This window comes from Macrosteles quadrilineatus, unplaced genomic scaffold (genome assembly GCF_028750875.1).
Source record: "Macrosteles quadrilineatus isolate MER2022 unplaced genomic scaffold, UCM_ALF_1.0 Scaffold_2__2_contigs__length_208266976, whole genome shotgun sequence".
Taxonomy (NCBI): domain Eukaryota; kingdom Metazoa; phylum Arthropoda; class Insecta; order Hemiptera; family Cicadellidae; genus Macrosteles; species Macrosteles quadrilineatus.
Genome location: NW_026542595.1, coordinates 179262514 through 179280378, shown reverse-complemented (window position 1 = coordinate 179280378; position 17865 = coordinate 179262514). Strand labels below are relative to the sequence as shown.

Genomic DNA, 17865 nt, shown 5'->3' with positions numbered 1-17865 from the left:
ACTTCTATATAGTGGATATAAAAGATTTAAGGGACGTACAACTTTCTTCTTCGAGCTGAGAATTACTGTAGCACTTAATATTTTACCATCTCGACTTGAGTGAAGTTCTACTATTCTGCCCATTTTCCAACTTCCTCGTGGTAGTGCTTCATGGATCAGAACAGTTTCTCCAACATTTGGTTTGTTAGTTGTAGTTCCTTTTTTCTGCTTCATTTCAGTTGTTTTTCTTTCACGTAGGCTCATTATGTAATCTTGAAGCCAGATCTTCCAAAATAAACTTAACACATTTTCTCCTTTTTTCCAAATTTCAAGAATGTTTTTTCTTGATGTTCTTTCGAAGTCCTTGTTAGTTTGGATGTTATGTGACTTTAAATTTCCAATCAAACCATTTTTACCATTGAAATTCAAAAAATGTCCGGGTGTTATGATTTCATCACTGAGGCATATGTCTTCGGAAGAAACGTACACAAGAGGTCTTAAATTCAAAATGGCCTCAGTTTCGTAAAATACAGTTTCTGTGTGTATGTCAACTTCATTGTCCAATAGTTTTCTTCAAGCATTGTTTTACACTAGAAATGAGCCGTTCGTAGAATCCTCCCATCCAAGGAGCGAATGGTTAAGGAACGTATCGGGTGGCTCCCTGGAGTAGTTTGCGCAATTCAGGAATACCCGACTACCTGACTCAGCTCAGTTGGCGCAATTAATGCTCGCCCGTTCTATGACGGCAGACCAAAATGATTCTTCAGAAATTTGGATTTATTCAATGCGTCCAATTGTCAACCAATAAAACTGTTGCGTTAGAGATATTCGTTGACTTCAGTGCATTATCAACCTCCTAAATACAATGATACACATTTTCAGGTGTGCCATTATTGTAAGACAATAAAACTGACGCCTTTGAAGATGTTTGTGTTTGTGGACTAATCATTATACACACGTAAATTGCAATTAAAAGTCAGGGTTACAATGACAAGTGTCTATTAAAATTGTCCCATTATAATGTAGTAAATCTTTAAACTGTCCGTCAAAATTATCAGTTGTAAGAATTATCTGATTTTTTGTCGAGGATTTGAACAGGTATGAATTGCCTTTAAGTTACCTTACATATTCAAATATACCGGTACAGTGCAAGGATAATAAAACAACAGTTAATTTAATTACATAATTATTTCTAAAAACAACTTGTAGTACTAACTATACATACAAAATATCTAATAGTAAACATTTACAATGTAATATCTGTACAGTTTTATATCTTATAAAATCAATATTACAGTATTTCATATAGGTATATTGCTTTTGCTTATAAATATTTTAGGACCTTTTCCGTCAATTCACTATCACTAGTTTTTAGAACAATAGATTATTAGCAATAGAAGTGGCAGTGAATTAAACTTTGGTTAGGTTATGTTAGGTTAGTACAGAATTAGAAACCCCTAACCTAACCTAACCACATTCCACCAGTAAGTGAATTAACGGAAAAGGTTCATATTTTATATTTTTATACCAAATTATCTTCAGCTTCATCCTCAGTGTCTTTTCAAAGGCCATTCCCATGTACTGTATCTCTCCTCATATACCATTAGCCTGTAATGATCTGATGATGGTGAAGGTGACGTATTGTCACAGCATTATGTGAGTTGTAGGCCATACTGTACTTTCTATACACTGTCTCTACTGATGGTTTCGGATTCCTTTCGTTTCTTTTATCCCGAACAAAACCATTTCCTGATTCTTTTACGGTTACAGTTGGTGCCTGGAAATTAGAACTATAACAAATTTCATTAACTCACAAGGAATTTTCAAAGAAGAAAAGAGGTTTTTTTTTAAATTTCGAAGAGGAAGATGTTATTCTATTCGTCAAAGAAAATAAAATCTGGCGCACAGTTGTGGATAGAATTTAATTACATTTCATCCAAGGAGTTTTATAGATTGTTTTAGTTTCATTTTTGTTGTTTTTTGCCTCCTGGTCACAACATAAATTATTACTAGGGGTTAAAATACCTTATAACCGTCAATTTGATTCGATTTGTGGCCACACATGTTTTTAGTTAAAAATGTGTTAAGGTGTAACTGTTCTTCGTTTAGTATTTAATGACCTTTTGACGACCGCTTCGCAGTAATTATGTGTTCATTCTTCGCCTGAGGGAAGATGACCCCTTTCATGGGTTGAAACCGTTCGCCTTTCATCGGTGACATGATCACATTGACGGATTATAAGGGATTTTAACATCTAGTGATGTTTTTGTTTGTTCATATCACACTTAATTCGTAACACCCGACATTAGTTTAATGCAGCGACATTCAATATCCACATATAATCATCTGACCGATCAAGAAAAGACTTTTTTCGTCCAACATGTAAAGAATCCAGAGAAGGGTCGTGTTGGACAGAATAGCGTCATATTTGATGCAAGTCCCGGGTGTTTGGAGGGAAGGTCTGCCACAATTCCAGTCCCTAGAGTCAGCCCAGGGTTATAACTTGGACTCTGCATTGTGTCAAGACTCAAGACGCAACTTTGGCTCAAGTTATTCATCGTGACTCAGATTCGTTATTGCGTGACAATTATTTAATGTGTTCTCATAAGATACAATTATGTATTAATCGCAAATATCTGTACCAGCATTCATATAATTCAGTTTGAAGAGCGCATTTCAAAAGTGTTGTCTAAAAAGAAATTTAATAGTAGTGAGTAAGAATAATCGCTTACTAAACCATTAAGCATTTTTAAGCTTACATGTTGGGAAATTCTTAACTGCAACTTCATTCCCAAGGGTAGGCATTAATTGCGCCCTGAGTCAGATGGTCGGGTATTCCTGAATTGCGCTACCTACTCCAGGGAGCCACCCGATCCGATACGTTCCAAGTGGCAGCCCTCTTTGACTGCATGGTTAGGTCAGGTTAGGTTAGGTTAGGATAGGTTATGTTATGTTAGGTTAGGTTAGGATAAGTTAGGTTAGGTTAGGATGACACGTAAACAAAGACATTATTTCTGTCGGCAACTCAGCCCTGCCTGGCTTGGGCTTGGCGCAACTAAGGAACATTTTGAAGTATAATTAAGGAACTCTTTGGCACGATTAATGCACGACCATTCCCATTGCTCGAATTTTCCAAAGATAAAACAATAACAATCTCTCTGTTGTTTCAGCTGAACAAAGAAGCCACTTCCAAGTCAGAGTCAGAGCAAGCGAACGGTTTTATAGAGAAGACGCCGATCTACGTGACAGCCTATCCGCCGAGCCAGACCACCACTTCCACAACCACCGCCAAACCATCTACAGCCAGCAGTCCCGGGGCTCCTCCCACCCAGGACCTAGAACTGACCCAGGAGCTACCCCCGGCTTCTGCCCCGACGCCAGCCCAGGCACCCGCCCCACCGGGTCGTACAGAGGTGCTCATCGGCCAGGATGTTACGCCTACAGACACAAAAGTAAAAACCACCGCTATCGTCGAAAACCACCGAGGTCTCTCCGTCACTGACGACAGCGCTGCTAGGTGAGTAGAGTTGTTATCTAGTAATTTGATTATCTTGATCGCTCCTTTGTGCTAGCGAAGCACGGATATGGCGGCTATTTAAAAAAAAAAAAAAAAAAAAACTACTCGTCCAAATGAATAAGTCACAAACATTTTTAAATCGTGATAATCTGTTGAAGTTGATATTTTTGTCAAATAAGACATAGGGAAAAACTGACTGCAAATTTTTTTTGGTATCCAACACGATAGTTTAACATAAACAGCAGGCTAATTTATGGCGCAAAAACACTGCATACTTCAGCAGCCATAAGGATCGATGATTGCCTTTAAACAAATTTTGATTCGAAGACAGATTGTGTTCAAGGGTGATTCGATTAAAGAGTATGTCTTCTAGTCGACACCTTTAATATTTGGTATGCTCTACATCTAACTCGACAATAAACGTAAACAGTGCAATATAAAACGTGCACACCTTTTTCCTTTTTGCAGTCATAAGGGTCGACTTGTCTTTTGATTGGAAGACAGACGGTTCAAGGATGATTTGTATACGGCTGGAAGGACACTGGTCCAGGTATGTGCGATGTTGCCAAGTCTCCCGACCATTCGCTACACGTCAAGCCACATGTGCTATGGTCAATTTGAGGCTCCAAACAGAGACTAATCTCGGGAAATATTGACATTCTGAAGAGATTTTAGTGGAAAACAGCTTTACAAAAACCTTTTGCGTTTGTTTATTTTTGCATGCTCTGTGTGCAAGTGAGGAACCTACAAATCACACAACCACCTAGGACAAGAGAAAATCGGGGGAAAGATTCGACGTTTTGAAACTAAACGTAATTCAAAAAGACAAATTTCAAACAACGTGAACAAGCTTAAATTTTCTATTTACAAGTCTTTCTGTTTGTGTCAAATTTATTTATTGACAACCCAGGTGAAAATCTAGAGAGTTTCGACAGTTTAATTAAATTAAAAAAATATATTTTTTCAAGTCACGAAAAGTTGGGGGTTTAACAAGCTTTGTTCGCATGAAGCTAGTTTCTAAGTACAGTACATGGTATTTATTCGATTACATTTTCTTCAGCCAACTCAATGCTGATTTTAGAGGCAAATTTGGTGCAGAATTTGAACACTTGGGAAAGGCCTATAAACATTAGGGTTAAAATAAGTGAATAAGTTTTGATTTTTAACGAGCTTTATTTTTGTGACAAACCGGTTTTTGCATACCAAGTATTTAGATCGAACTATGATGAGCCAATTCGAGACTTCATTCACAAAAAGTTAACATCTTGAATCTATTGAAAATTATTTTTCTAGACGTTAAGGTGCGCATACTTTTTTTTAAATAAAACTGGCTTCAGGAAACTTGTCAAATATTATTTACAAGGTAGCCTACATAATATACCATAGTAACAATCTAAAAACAACTAAAGAAAAAAAAACAAAAACAAACACAATTCACTGCCCTCTCTCTGTTTAGCAATAAATCACAGATGATCACAAGGCAATCGAACATGAAGATGCCTTTAATTTACGGTGTTTACAAAAGTTACAAGAGTTAGCCCCTGACAGTTGGTATGAGGAAGTGAGCGAAGCGGGGGTTGGTAGCCATGCCAAGGGGATGGGAGCCACAGGTAAGGTGGGGGGGGGGGGGGGCGAGGACCCCACCTGCATTCTTGAATAGCTTTGTACCCTCTGTATTGTCGAAGCACCTTCCTCCTAGACAGGTGTAGTAGGGCCTTCTACCACCTGACGCCTGATTTGGGTCTACGGTGTTGGTAGTCCGTTTTGGGGAGTTTGGCTGAATGTACGACATTATTTTACTACACACAAGCAAAGTAAAACATACTACTAAACAGTAGTACTAGTGTATGTTTTCTGTGACACAATGCCAATAAGCCAATTTTTTCCAACTATGTCATATTCTTTGGTTGTGGGTTTTAAGTGGCGTTTGAAGAGGTAGTTCGTCTAAATTAATAGTCAGATTGAATTACTTTAAAGAAAAAAAATATTTATTTCATAATGAATGGATTGAAAGTAAATGAGTCAACGAGTGGTCAGTATGAACAGTTGTGATTTTATCTATCTGCAGTGTAAGTGATCAAATTCTCACTTTGTATTCTACGAATATACCTTAAAAATGTGTCCATCTCATTGACATGGTAAGAAAGGGATTCAGGCAAGTTTATAGCAAACAAACTCTTGGTAACCACTCTAGACGAACGAGCTGGAAATTCTACTAGAAACCCCTACACTCCAGTAAACGCTGAATAAATATGAAATCATACGAGTAATTTTCGACTCTCCACAGTCCACAGGACGACATGAGACCAGGACCGAACAAAGCACATTGTGGAGAGTTTTTGTCGCAAGACGTGATGTTATTCCTCATACACCGGGTGGATAACCCCATGTGAAAAACATGGGTTGGACAATTTTCAGAAGAATGCAATATTATGGAAGACTACTTCCCTATTAATCGTGCTTTATAATCTATTGTTAATTTTTTGTTCAGTTGTATCAGTATCATTTAATAGTTTTATTGTACTTTGTGTATACGTTCTTGATATCGTAAATTGAATTCAGGATAAGTAGATTGGAAGTGGCTTTAGTATTGTTTCTGTCCAAGCTTTACTTTAATCCAGTAATTCAGATCCACCCGTTAAGTTCAGCGATCAAGGATAACTGCGTTTTTACATCAATCACTAAGTTAGTATAATTCACTAATTAAAACAAATATACAAACCATGCATTTGCTACATACAACCACATCATTCTTACTCAACCTCATTTCTCGTTCAACGCTCAGCTTATTTGGTCAACAATCAAACTCGAAATTTCACTTTCATTAATTTCCCCCATACATTACCCAATTCCGTGATTACGCGCAGCTAAATTATGGTACCAGACGACAAATTACCGTACCTCTGCATGCCTAGCTGCAGGTAGCGTCGTGGCGGGGAGGGGGAAGCCTTATTGTTGTCGTGGTGGGGGGAGAGGTATGTTATGTTCGTTCGTCGAGCGAGTCGACCGGCGCGATTGTATTCTACCGGATGTTTTCCTTTACAAGACTTTTGGATTAACGAATTCGCCGTGTTTTCAGCGCGTTTGTGCTACAGTGTTGTTTTTGTGCTAGTTTCCTGTGATTTTGGATGGATTCTGCGCAGTTTTCTTGTGATTTAGTGGTTTGTTTACCGTGTTATCGTGCGTGAGCATCGCAATATTCTTGTTTGGAGTTGCCCAAAGGTAGTTTGGGTTGATTAATTGTGATCAATATGCAGTAGTTGTATACTTAACATTTTATGCTTGGGAATATCAATACGGTTATGACGAAAACTTACACAATGAAACCATCTTTGCATTTGCCTACATTTCAAAACTATGGACATGCACTTTTAGAAACACTTAATTAATTGGTTACTATCATATTACTTTGTTGACGTACTTTATTGATCACTATTTACAGTACATCTCCTGACAAAACCGAACCTTACGATATAGTTTGACTATGTCCATTCATTCTATCATTTAGTGGAAACCCATTAAAATATAGATAAACTTACTTATATTCCAAAATCTTTGTTCCAAGCTATGATTGTATTCAAGCCTAATAGCAAATCACATGTTTTTACCGCTCGACTGTTGCAAATATGCGAGGTTAGGTTTGCCAGATGTTGCTGGTAAACAAAGAACAGCTGATAAAGTGGGCGGAACCAATGAAATAACTTATCTATCGCCGAGTTGTTGGTTATTTGGCAAATATGCTGCAGTTTTGAAAACTAGTAGGTGTTTGGTTTTTGTGAAAACATTAGTTTTTGGTAAATTTAGCGGATTTAAGGTACGTATTTGTTTATCTAACGATTTGGCCAACAGTTAAAGTGAGTTACTTTTTTACGTAAATATATGTCGCATAAATGAGTTAGCATGTAACTAAAATTTAGCAGATGTAAGCCATTAAAAAAAATATAAACCCTGAAAGTAAACACGTTGTAACAATACAGACAAATAATGGATGATAAATTAAATATAGGCTAAGTCAATTTAACTGCACAAAACTTTCTGGTATTCACGAGGAAATGTCAGGAATAATCGAGTTTGAAAAACGACAGGCTCAAGGCATAGGCAGAACGTTTCTGTAGGTTTCTGAGACTTCTGCTTCTAACCATAGGACAAGGACACCATGGACAAGGTATGCCTCCTTTTGTGTTTCGAGCAGATCTCCTATTGTAATATTAGGAGAATTTAATTTTTATATAGTTTTAACGACGTTAGAAAAACCTTTATCCTTGCTGTATATTTTGAGATTTGTGATAAGTAGGCCTAATATGAAACTAAGCCGTTTTCGTATAAACTTAACACCTCGAACAATCTCTGCATCTGCATTTAAATGTTACGTAAATTCCAACAATTTGAGAATGAACTACTCGATGGATATCATTTAGAAAAAAAAAGATGCAATGCTAAATACATCTAGGCTACGGAAACCATTAGTATCCTATTATCGATAATGTTGTTCTATATAGTTGAGGCCATTTGAGTTCGTTAATTTTTTATAGCCTCGTACAGTTTGATTAGAACCTCAACACTATAATATGTTAAATCAGTCAAGTTATTGTCGCTAATAAAAATCCAAATGGCCAGTAAACGTTTAATTTAGTATCAATATATCACAGGTCTAAAAACTTTCAAAGTAATTAGGTTTGATGAAAATACAACATTTGAACGTTTTTTGGCTGATGAGCGCCAAACAAACAATAAAAACAGCGAATTGTAATAGATAATAGACTTTAGTTTAAATTGAATCTGCGTTGAACTATTTCATATGTGAATAAAAACAATTATTATTCATTAGATATTGCATTTTGGCCCTACTATTTTTTCGGTACTCCAAAAAAGATTTTAAAAGATTACATGGTAGAGTATGTGTTTATATAAATTTCTTATAAAACTGTAAAAAAATCCGTCAATGCCGTCAATGTCATGTGACATGGTTATAAACGTGATAACTTGTATTTATCAATGTTCATAAAAGGATGTGTAGAATATACAAAATGATAATCAACCGTAATTAATTATCCTTAAAAGTAAGAGAAGGCATTACTACGTGTTTGTCAGTATTTCCAATATGAGTAATATGACACAGATGACGCTATAGTCAAGATGTTGCCACAGCAAAAACGTTATCTAATTGATTGGCGACGGTCGTTATCAAGGTCGCACTGGCTTGCTTTATTTACCTTTGCAAATAGACACTTTATTATCAAACAAAGGTAATATGTCATACTGCAAATGCACAAACTGTTACGTTCGTCATTCAGTGATTTCATCACCAAACAATGTGTAAAAATCGGACTCAAATAAGATTAGCAAATCTCATATTTGGTAATTCAGTTGATAAAATAGCAATAAACTATTTCCAATGATTTCGACGGGTTTCACCTAGTTTATTGGATTCCAATAAACTAGGTGAAACCCGTCGAAATCAACGGTTACTGTTGAGGTTTCAAACAATATAATTTACCTATCAATCGATGATAAATAATTCAATTTTTGGAACAATTTGGGTTGTTCGTGATTTAGGAGCGAACTTTAGGTAGGCTACGTCCGATCTTAATAATTAATAACTCAAACGAAAGCTGGTATATCACTGAAGGGTTTTAGCACAGCCACCTCTAATACTTAATGTATTAGAGGTGGCTGTGGTTTTAGACCAAAACATAATGGGATATTGTAATTATAACTAGTGAAAAACATCTTTAATTGATGTAAGAATTCGGAAAAATCAAATTTATGTTTTTAGTCGAGTAATACTACAGTAGTTAAACGAATGCCGATGCTTGGTGGCAAATCTGTGCGTACATAATTTAAAACCGAAATTATGAAAATCGGCCAGGTAGAAGAGCCGAACCGACTCGGAAAAGAAAAGCCAATATTTTTAAAAAATATATAGGCTATAGACTATTTGCAATAGGCCTACTATTCACTGTGTTTTTTTACAAACGTGACCTCATCCCTAATATCAAATTGTAAAACTCCTCAGTTGGAGTCAAGGGAAGTAAGACTCCAGTCTCGGAAACACCGTCGATTATGAAACAGAACTTGAAAGTTTCTAGTGGAAAAGTTCAACTTGGCAGTTGTTTCTTGGGGGAGGGGTCATGATAGAGTATGTTAATTTAGTTGATCACCACACTACCGGGTTTAAACTGCGCCACTTCTTTAACAATGGTGTGATGTTAATGTTTCATGGCGAATTTTATCAATTTATAAATAAGAATACGGTTTTGTTTAGCTTTAGCGTGTGTTCAGCTCTCTACACTAGGTTATATAGGCCTAACTTCTATTGTCTGATACATCCTTACATATTAATAAATATCCAAAAATTGTTTTATCTTCGTACTTTGTACTGTATCGTGTAAAAGGACCTGCTATGCTTATATTTTTGTAAATGATGGAAAAATCATAGGCCTATAACAACGAATAGTCAGTAAATAAAATATGAAAATGACATATAGTGCGAGTAGTAAATAAAACCGAGTAAATATTTCATACTACAAGCTTGGTAATGTAACTTTTGCGGCTGAAGTAAAATCAACGTTTATTTAGGCTAATGATTGTCACTGCATTATGTGATAGTCTTGTTTATAAACCATTAGCCAAAACTGGTCATGGGAACTGGTCAGAGTTGTGGTGATTCACTAAATGACTAAATAACTTACTAATATATCATATCACTTCGTCATAGAAAAATTGCGTATTGTAATTAATTGTAAGTAAAAAGTGCGCTAAAAACTATGCTTTAAAATGTGTGAATTGTTTAGTATGAGCAGATATGAAAAGTGTACGTCTTTATGTAGGTGTTACGCCATTCATATCTTATTTCAATGAGCAAGATAGGCTAACTCTTGACAAAGAAAATATAATTTAAAATATACTAGATACATTTCCAAAAAACTTTCAAAATTAAAAAGTTCTTAAGGTTTTACTTTATTATAGATCGTAGTTTGTAATATTCGGCCAATTTTGTTCAAACTTTGCGATATATTTCTATCACTAACTGGGAAAGAAGTTTCCCATAACTCTATCCTCAGATTCTCTTTGCTGTTTTGGAAGAGCCAATACGTCCTGAGGGTGGTTTTTGAGTGGTGTAGTTATCTGAGTGCATCAGAACAGCGGTTTGCCATTAACTGTGGGAGCGCGCAGGCTGCTGCCGCGGGGGTCTCTGGCAATCTTCAAGCCCTGACCCGGGGTAAAATATCGACTGTGGGCAAATGTAACTTTGATAACTGCTCCAAGAATGGCTTCAATGAGAAAAACGTATCTTCTTCGATATTCTGCTTTACAAACTTTCTTAATGAAACAAATTTTTGAAATGTCAATTCGCCTAATAATTGCAAAGCCTAGTGTTTTTTTTTTTTTTTTTTTTTTTTTTTTTTTTTTTTTTTTTTTTTTTTTTTACATGGAATGTGTTTTTTTTAAACAAAGGTTTATGTTATAAATTAGTTTAAACACAACATTTTTAAATAATTTAGATATTCTACATAAGACTAAAGGGAATTTCTTTAGCCTCTAATGTCAAATATTTTCTAAACAATATTCATACTTATGGAAATTTGATTCTGTACATGGTAATTTACCAGATGTTTTTTTTTTGGAAACGCTAGGCTACCTTTTTACAAACTTTACTTTTTTATATCGAATATTTTCTTGATTACCTTACTTAAAATTCCATCACAAGAATAATCAGTGTAGTACCCTAGTGTAGCTTCTAGTTATTATATTCAGTATGGTAGTCTAAACGGGTCCGCGGAATTGGCTAACTCTGGAACTCGCTAACCCCATGTTAAATGCCCTATCTTCAAATTTGGTCGATGAGAGGAACTCGCTAACTTGTTCGGTTTCGGAATTGGCTAACTCCGGAACCCGCTAACCCGCTCTAGAGCCGGGTTAGCGAATTCCGTCCTCGTACGGAAGTCGCTAACTCGGTCCCTCGGCGGAACTCGCTAACTCCCAATCAGAAGCCTCGCGGGCCGTCCAATGGGAGCCAAGCACGAATATTTTTGGCCAGTGTTGCCGAAAGTGTAGTACCTATATCGTATCGGCACCATAATGTCGTATCCTACGCTTAATTAGGAGTAAGAGCAACGTAGTCGATAAAATAAATATATTTTGAAGTATGTTTAACCACAGAGAAGTTCTTATGATTATTAGGGTGGAAAATGCATTATAGTCTTACCATAGACTAACCAACACAAGTAAACTTTACATCCCATTGTAAACTTTGAAGCTCGTTTTTCGTGTCTAGTTCATGTCCGGTGACACTGATCGCTAGTGTCGACAAAATTGTGTTTCTATTATTTTATAGTTAACTTCATGATTTGTTCCTTACTGTTTGGTTATATAACTAGGGGACGTGTTATTAGTTGTGATTAGAACGTTTTATTTGGTTAAACGAGGTTTTAAATTACTGAAAACAAGAAACAATTGTAAACCAAACACGACCTCTAAAGACAGTACACCGGACAGAACTAACAATACAACTGTTTTCAGATCATCTAATATAAGGGAGTATGTTTTATATGTGGGTTTCTTACTTAAATAGTAGCTTATTGGTATGAAAAAGATAAAAATGCACATTTAATTTGGATCTATTACATGTTATGAAATATCTATTTTCGTAGTCCGCCATTTGTTTCTTTTATTCGAATAAATACCATTTTGTGAACTTCTGCAAATAAAATTTTTGAGTTCGTATTTTATATACTGGGCTTGTAGTAACCTTAAATCATAAATCATAATAAAATTTACACGTTAAACGTCATTACAGAATTACATTGTAGTGGTTATGTATTTTTAAATAGAGCTATTGAATTTAAATAAATATTTATCAATACATTATAAAGTGGTAGGCCTAATGTATTCATGGATTGCATTAAAAGTTAGTCTATGCATAAATACAACTTGCAAATTTCTTTTATCGTAGGCTATTAGTGTAGAACCAGGGTCATCCTCTTAATTTTGTTGAATTAATATTAATTTTACGTCTTTCAGTAGGCTTACTTTTTAAAAGTCTGGAGTTTTTTCCAGGCTGATTCTATCTTATCCAAAAACAAAGCTATTGTCTATTGTGTAGCTCAGTACTGGGGTACGGTGAACCGAGCAATGGCTTGGTATAGTTTATATCGTTTGTGAAAGCAATATAAAGGAAACCCAACACTCAAATCAGGAAAATCCGTCAATTAGTTTATTAAAAATCGTGAATTAAAATAACCCTGTCACGTTTTATTATATGAATATTATATCTTCTCCTATTTTTTACTAGTGGTGCTTAGGTGTACAATCTAAAAACTGTTTTAAAACATGTAACATTATTGCTAAAAAATTCAACACATTTTAGAATTAGGCAACTATTTACTCGTAGGCCTACAATGCTTTCGTTCAAACTATTAGGCCTAGATAAAAACTTAGTCCATGTCATCATATTTGTACACGTAAGTTGGACGGTTCAATGACGAACATTTAATTTAAAATCTATGAATTAATTATGAAAGTTACGATGGTTGATGACTGTATTAATTAATGGTTTTGGTTTATTACGACATTACAATTAAATCTGTTTTCCGTGTTTAAGAACTTGCGTGTATTTTAGCTTATTTTCGTAGAGGTTTAATTATTTATTACCAATTAAACTAAATTTTGAATATTTTTCATATTCTATTATTTTCTTTTATACTGATGGCATTTATATTTAAGATCGAAATCATAAACATTTAACTGGCCATTGTACAGTTTAATAAAAAATACTTTTTCATGATTTTTTAATTGTCTTTTAATTACTTTGGGCTAGTTATCTGTTAAAAGTGGAATTGATAAAAAAAATAACATTTACTGTATCTTTATAGACACTGACATTTTGAAATACGGCAGTGTACGATTATTTTGTCGTACAAGGTTGGCAACGCTCCGAGCAGTGGGCGCGGCCGGGTTAGCGACTTCCAGAGTTAGCGAATTCCGCCGCGAGACAAAATCGAGTTAGCGGGTTCCGGAGTTAGCCAATTCCTGACTGAGACGGTTAGCCAGTTCCAGAGTTAGCCAGTTCCGCCACACGACCGAGTTATCGAGTTCCTGAGTTAGCCAATTCCTACGTCTCGTCTAAACTGTTTAGTACTGGAAAATAAATGAATTTGCAAATGGCCAGAAATGCAATACTGCATTTACACCATAGAGTAAATTAACTTCATCCATGGCAACTTCATAGTCAGTACCAAGAAATATTGCGGTATAAAAACACAGATCTGTCAACGAACCTCTTCTAACCTTGAATCAAATGAGATTGTGGAAAGAAATGAGATGACCCTGTCATTGCGCTTGGAGCGATCATATACAACGAGTGGTGTCATTGTTTGAGAGGCGCTGAGGGGGAACTGATGCTGAAAGTAGTAGATACCGGACATAGATACATTTGAATATAAACATCCTATGTGGGGCTCAAGACAGAACCCAAGAGGTCGAAAACTATAGACATCAATCAGCAATAAAATTTTTTTTATCATCAGCTGAACCAACATAGAAAGATGAGACAGTGTTAAATTTTGTGGTAGAATTTCCATTTATAAACAACCTTATATTTTAGGAGATATTAAGTACTGTAGCCAATTAATAATGGACAATGAGACAATTTTTATTTTTGCTATTACTTAAGTAGTGTCAAATCAATGGCTCATGAATTGCCTAATGAAACAAAGAGTATGTGAACACAAACTACAGTATAATGATTTTGCTATAAACTTTAGTTAATATTTATTCCCCCAAAGCCCTATCATCTTTTGGAAACCCAAGGGCAGTACAATATTTTTTCTCATTTTTATAGAAGCGGTTTTGTTGCAATTACGTTTTTACAAAGGTCCATAAATTGTCGTCCGAAAGACAGGTGATGAAAGTTCTTACCCAACTTAACGCGCGTAATCTGGCCGTGAAAATTCAAAATCTGTCCGTGTCCGTGTCGGGAAAACGTCACTTTGGGAGTCAGGCAATCGGGTGTGAGGAAAGTAAGGATATTCTGTAAAAATTAAAGCTATTTCTAATTACTATCTTTATTTGGCTTGGGTTACATATAGAGATTTACCCCAATTCTCGTTAAAGAAATGTTTTTAAATTCACGTTTATGTTGTGGCCGATACTTTGGCCAATTACTGTACAGCTAAATAGACTTAAGTCATAAAATAACAATAAGAATTGCCACAACTAGAGCAGACAGTATTGTCACGACTGAAACTGAATTACAAACGTTTGGCGTAAGAATGTCAAGGGGATCTCTTGATGTCTAACCTGATATAGTTCAGGTTCTAACCTGGGACATAGTCTAGGTACATAACTAAAAATCAGTTCGATTGATAGCACTGGCTTCAAGTCAAATCATTCAATGGCCTGATATGACAGCATAGGACAAAATGGAATTACGCTGGAATTTAATAAAAACCATTTTAACATTTCTACTAGGTCATTTTTGCTGCAATCGATACGTTTGAATTTCCTTGTTGAGGCTAGTGATTAGGGAACTTTCGTTATTACTCTGGTTTAAAAGAGTATAGATTCGTGTTTAAAGTAGGACATGGTTCTAATCAAACTATATAGCCTATAAGGTATGGCGTAGATCATTTGCGGCGATTTGATAAACCCATCGACAGATCATCTTGCATAGAGATTACCGGGTGTAAGTTTTATCCACAAGTAAATACCTAAGAATTCCGATGACAGCTAAATATACTACAGAAGGGTTCCAAAGAGAACTAGTTTATTCATGAAGAGATCTACCAAACGCACAGATGTAGGCATGGTAAATCTCATCTAGATAGTAATTACATTACTTTTAAGTTACTGTTGGGAACTTCAATTATCACAATATGAACAATTCTATTTACGAGTATGGAACGTTATCCCGCTAAATTTTGACTAACCTACGTGAAAATAAACTAATTCCTTGGCGTTGAAGACTTGAGGAACAATACTTTCTTCATCTCATATCACCCTGTACTCTTTGTCCTCGGACTACGCCCACCTGCGTCCCTTGTTTTGTCTGGCTCACGCCCGGCCACAGTAAAACTGGACGATTATTTCTCCCTGCGTGGTATTGTAGGCCTGTATGGTCGTGCGAGTGGCGAGGGCGAGGGACGTCTCGCTTCACCGACTGAACAGTGAACACGGTGAACACCTGTCGTGCGTAGTCCGGGCAACCGGTGTAAACAATCTGTGCCGTATGCCAGACATATGACGTCATAGGCCGTTCTGTAGTTCTTGGGGTCTTAAAACTTTTAAAGAGGGCCGTCACTTTTTTACAATGTGCTATGGTGGTTAGGTTATGTTTTTTAGGTTAGGATAAGTAGTGTTAGGTTAAGTTAGGTTAGGTTAGGCTTATGATTATGGTGAACAAGGAACCGTTTACAAAAAACAATGTTATCCTGTGTAATTTGGTTTCAAATGAACAAGTATTGTCATTCATGATTGAACCTAAATCAACCTGCCGCAGTGGAAGATAAAGACTGGCGATTCTCCTGAAAAGACACGACTTTTTTCGTAATAAGAAAGTATTTTATTTGCACCCCTTTGATATATGAATTCGTGGGTGGACAACTTGTTGCCTTGTTGTTAGGTACAGTACAATAAATTGTTTCTTCCTAACGATGAAGGGGGCATTGATTTTAGTTCTCGTAAACTATTATTTCATCTTAAAAAGATTATCTACTTTAATTTCTTTTTTAATATATGTTTGTTGGTGGGGTTAGGTGTTCTAATTTAATTCTAGGTGTCCTTGATAAGTGATTCTTGATACACTGACTTATTATTTTTACAGGATCGGAGTATTTTTTGTATTCTCCACGTATATAAGGGTTTCCTTTTTTAAATTACAGTATAGCAAAATTTACTTTTATATTGAGAAATCCTACTAATATTATAAATGAGAAAGTTTGGATGTATGTTTGTGACAAGTAAACGCGAAAAATACTGGTCGGATTGGGCTAAAATTTGGCATGATGATAGCTCACATTCCCGATTAACATATAGGCGTATTCATATTTCAAAAATCCTTTCGTGCTCCGCCCCAGTGGCTCTGCAGTTCCCCATGTTAACCTTATGAGTATTCATATTTAAAGGAAATTAAAGAAACTTAGTCAGCTGTTTCAACTAAAAGAGTTGGTTCTATGATATGCAAAAGCATCAAAAAGTTAAAAGATTTACTAACAGGGTGCAGCACTATAATTTTTTCATTATTTATAAACATAGCTAATTTGAACTAAGCGGCAACAAAAAACTGTGATACGCAATGAGGACTGTCAAAGTAGGATTGTTTACAGTTTTTTACAGTTAGTTTTTTTTTTATTTCAAGAATAATTTGTGATATTTTGCAAATTTTTAATAATCTATCTTTCTCTATTGTGTAGGTGAAGTGGTAGAACATAATGGCTATGGTAGATGTGTAATACTTTTGTTCTATAGCATACCGTAAATTTTAGGAAGCTAATTTTCTCAAACCGTGTCTTCTCACATTGCAAACGCAAAGATCGAGTATAACTACAATAAGCATTTTATACTTATATGCCAACCCCGTACGAAGGACGGGTACTCTGCTAGTAAGATTATAAAATGTCATATTTCTTTTGTTCATATAGGCTACATATGTATAATAAATAACACAGCGATAGCATGTACACCTGTTTTGCGTTAACATTGTTCACTGTAGTCATAGTATTTTTATAACGTTTTGAACCAACCTGTAAAATTATTTACTCTTAAAACGTTGTTTTTACCTTCACATACGCACATCATAAAACTAGGTACACCACAATACTGAACTAGATTCTCAAAATCCCTACATTAATGCATACGACAAGAAATACAAAACTAAAATTGAAATAAACAACAACCTACTCGCAATGTCTCCAACTACAACTTGAACGATTCTTACTTAACTACTAAGTAATTCTTTAATACTCCTTGCAAGAATACTGTGATGTTCAACACAATTGTGATGTTCAACAGTGGTCTTCGTAGTGTTATTGTTCAATACAAGTGAATGTGTGAAATTCAATGTTCAATGTTATGTGATATTTGTGACAAACGGATAAAAGGATACCCTCACCATGCGGCTTCTGAAGTCTTACTGGTAAGTAATATAACTTTGGTCATGTAGCTACTGTACTTGTAAAGATGGTGTGTCTCCTCTAATCGTATTCATTAATCTGGCAGTTATTCGCTGTTACATACTATCATATACCGGCAGCAGTGCTGCAGTTAGCATAAGTTCTGGCGTCCACCGGTGGGAGCGCAAGAAGTTAAGGCGCACGCACTACGTAACTACACGGCGCTCCCAGCGGTGGACGCCAGAACTTGTGTTAACC

The 17865-nt window shown here is 35.7% G+C and overlaps 1 protein-coding gene across 1 annotated transcript in view; it reads left to right on the top strand.

Moving 5' to 3' along the window:
• LOC128987610 (protein PALS1-like) overlaps positions 1-17865 on the top strand; it is a 166961-nt gene that overhangs the window by 106345 nt on the left and 42751 nt on the right. The window contains exon 6 of the mRNA XM_054408554.1: positions 3150-3496. Coding sequence (XP_054264529.1) covers positions 3150-3496 — 347 coding nt within the window. The remainder of the gene's footprint in view (positions 1-3149; positions 3497-17865) is intronic.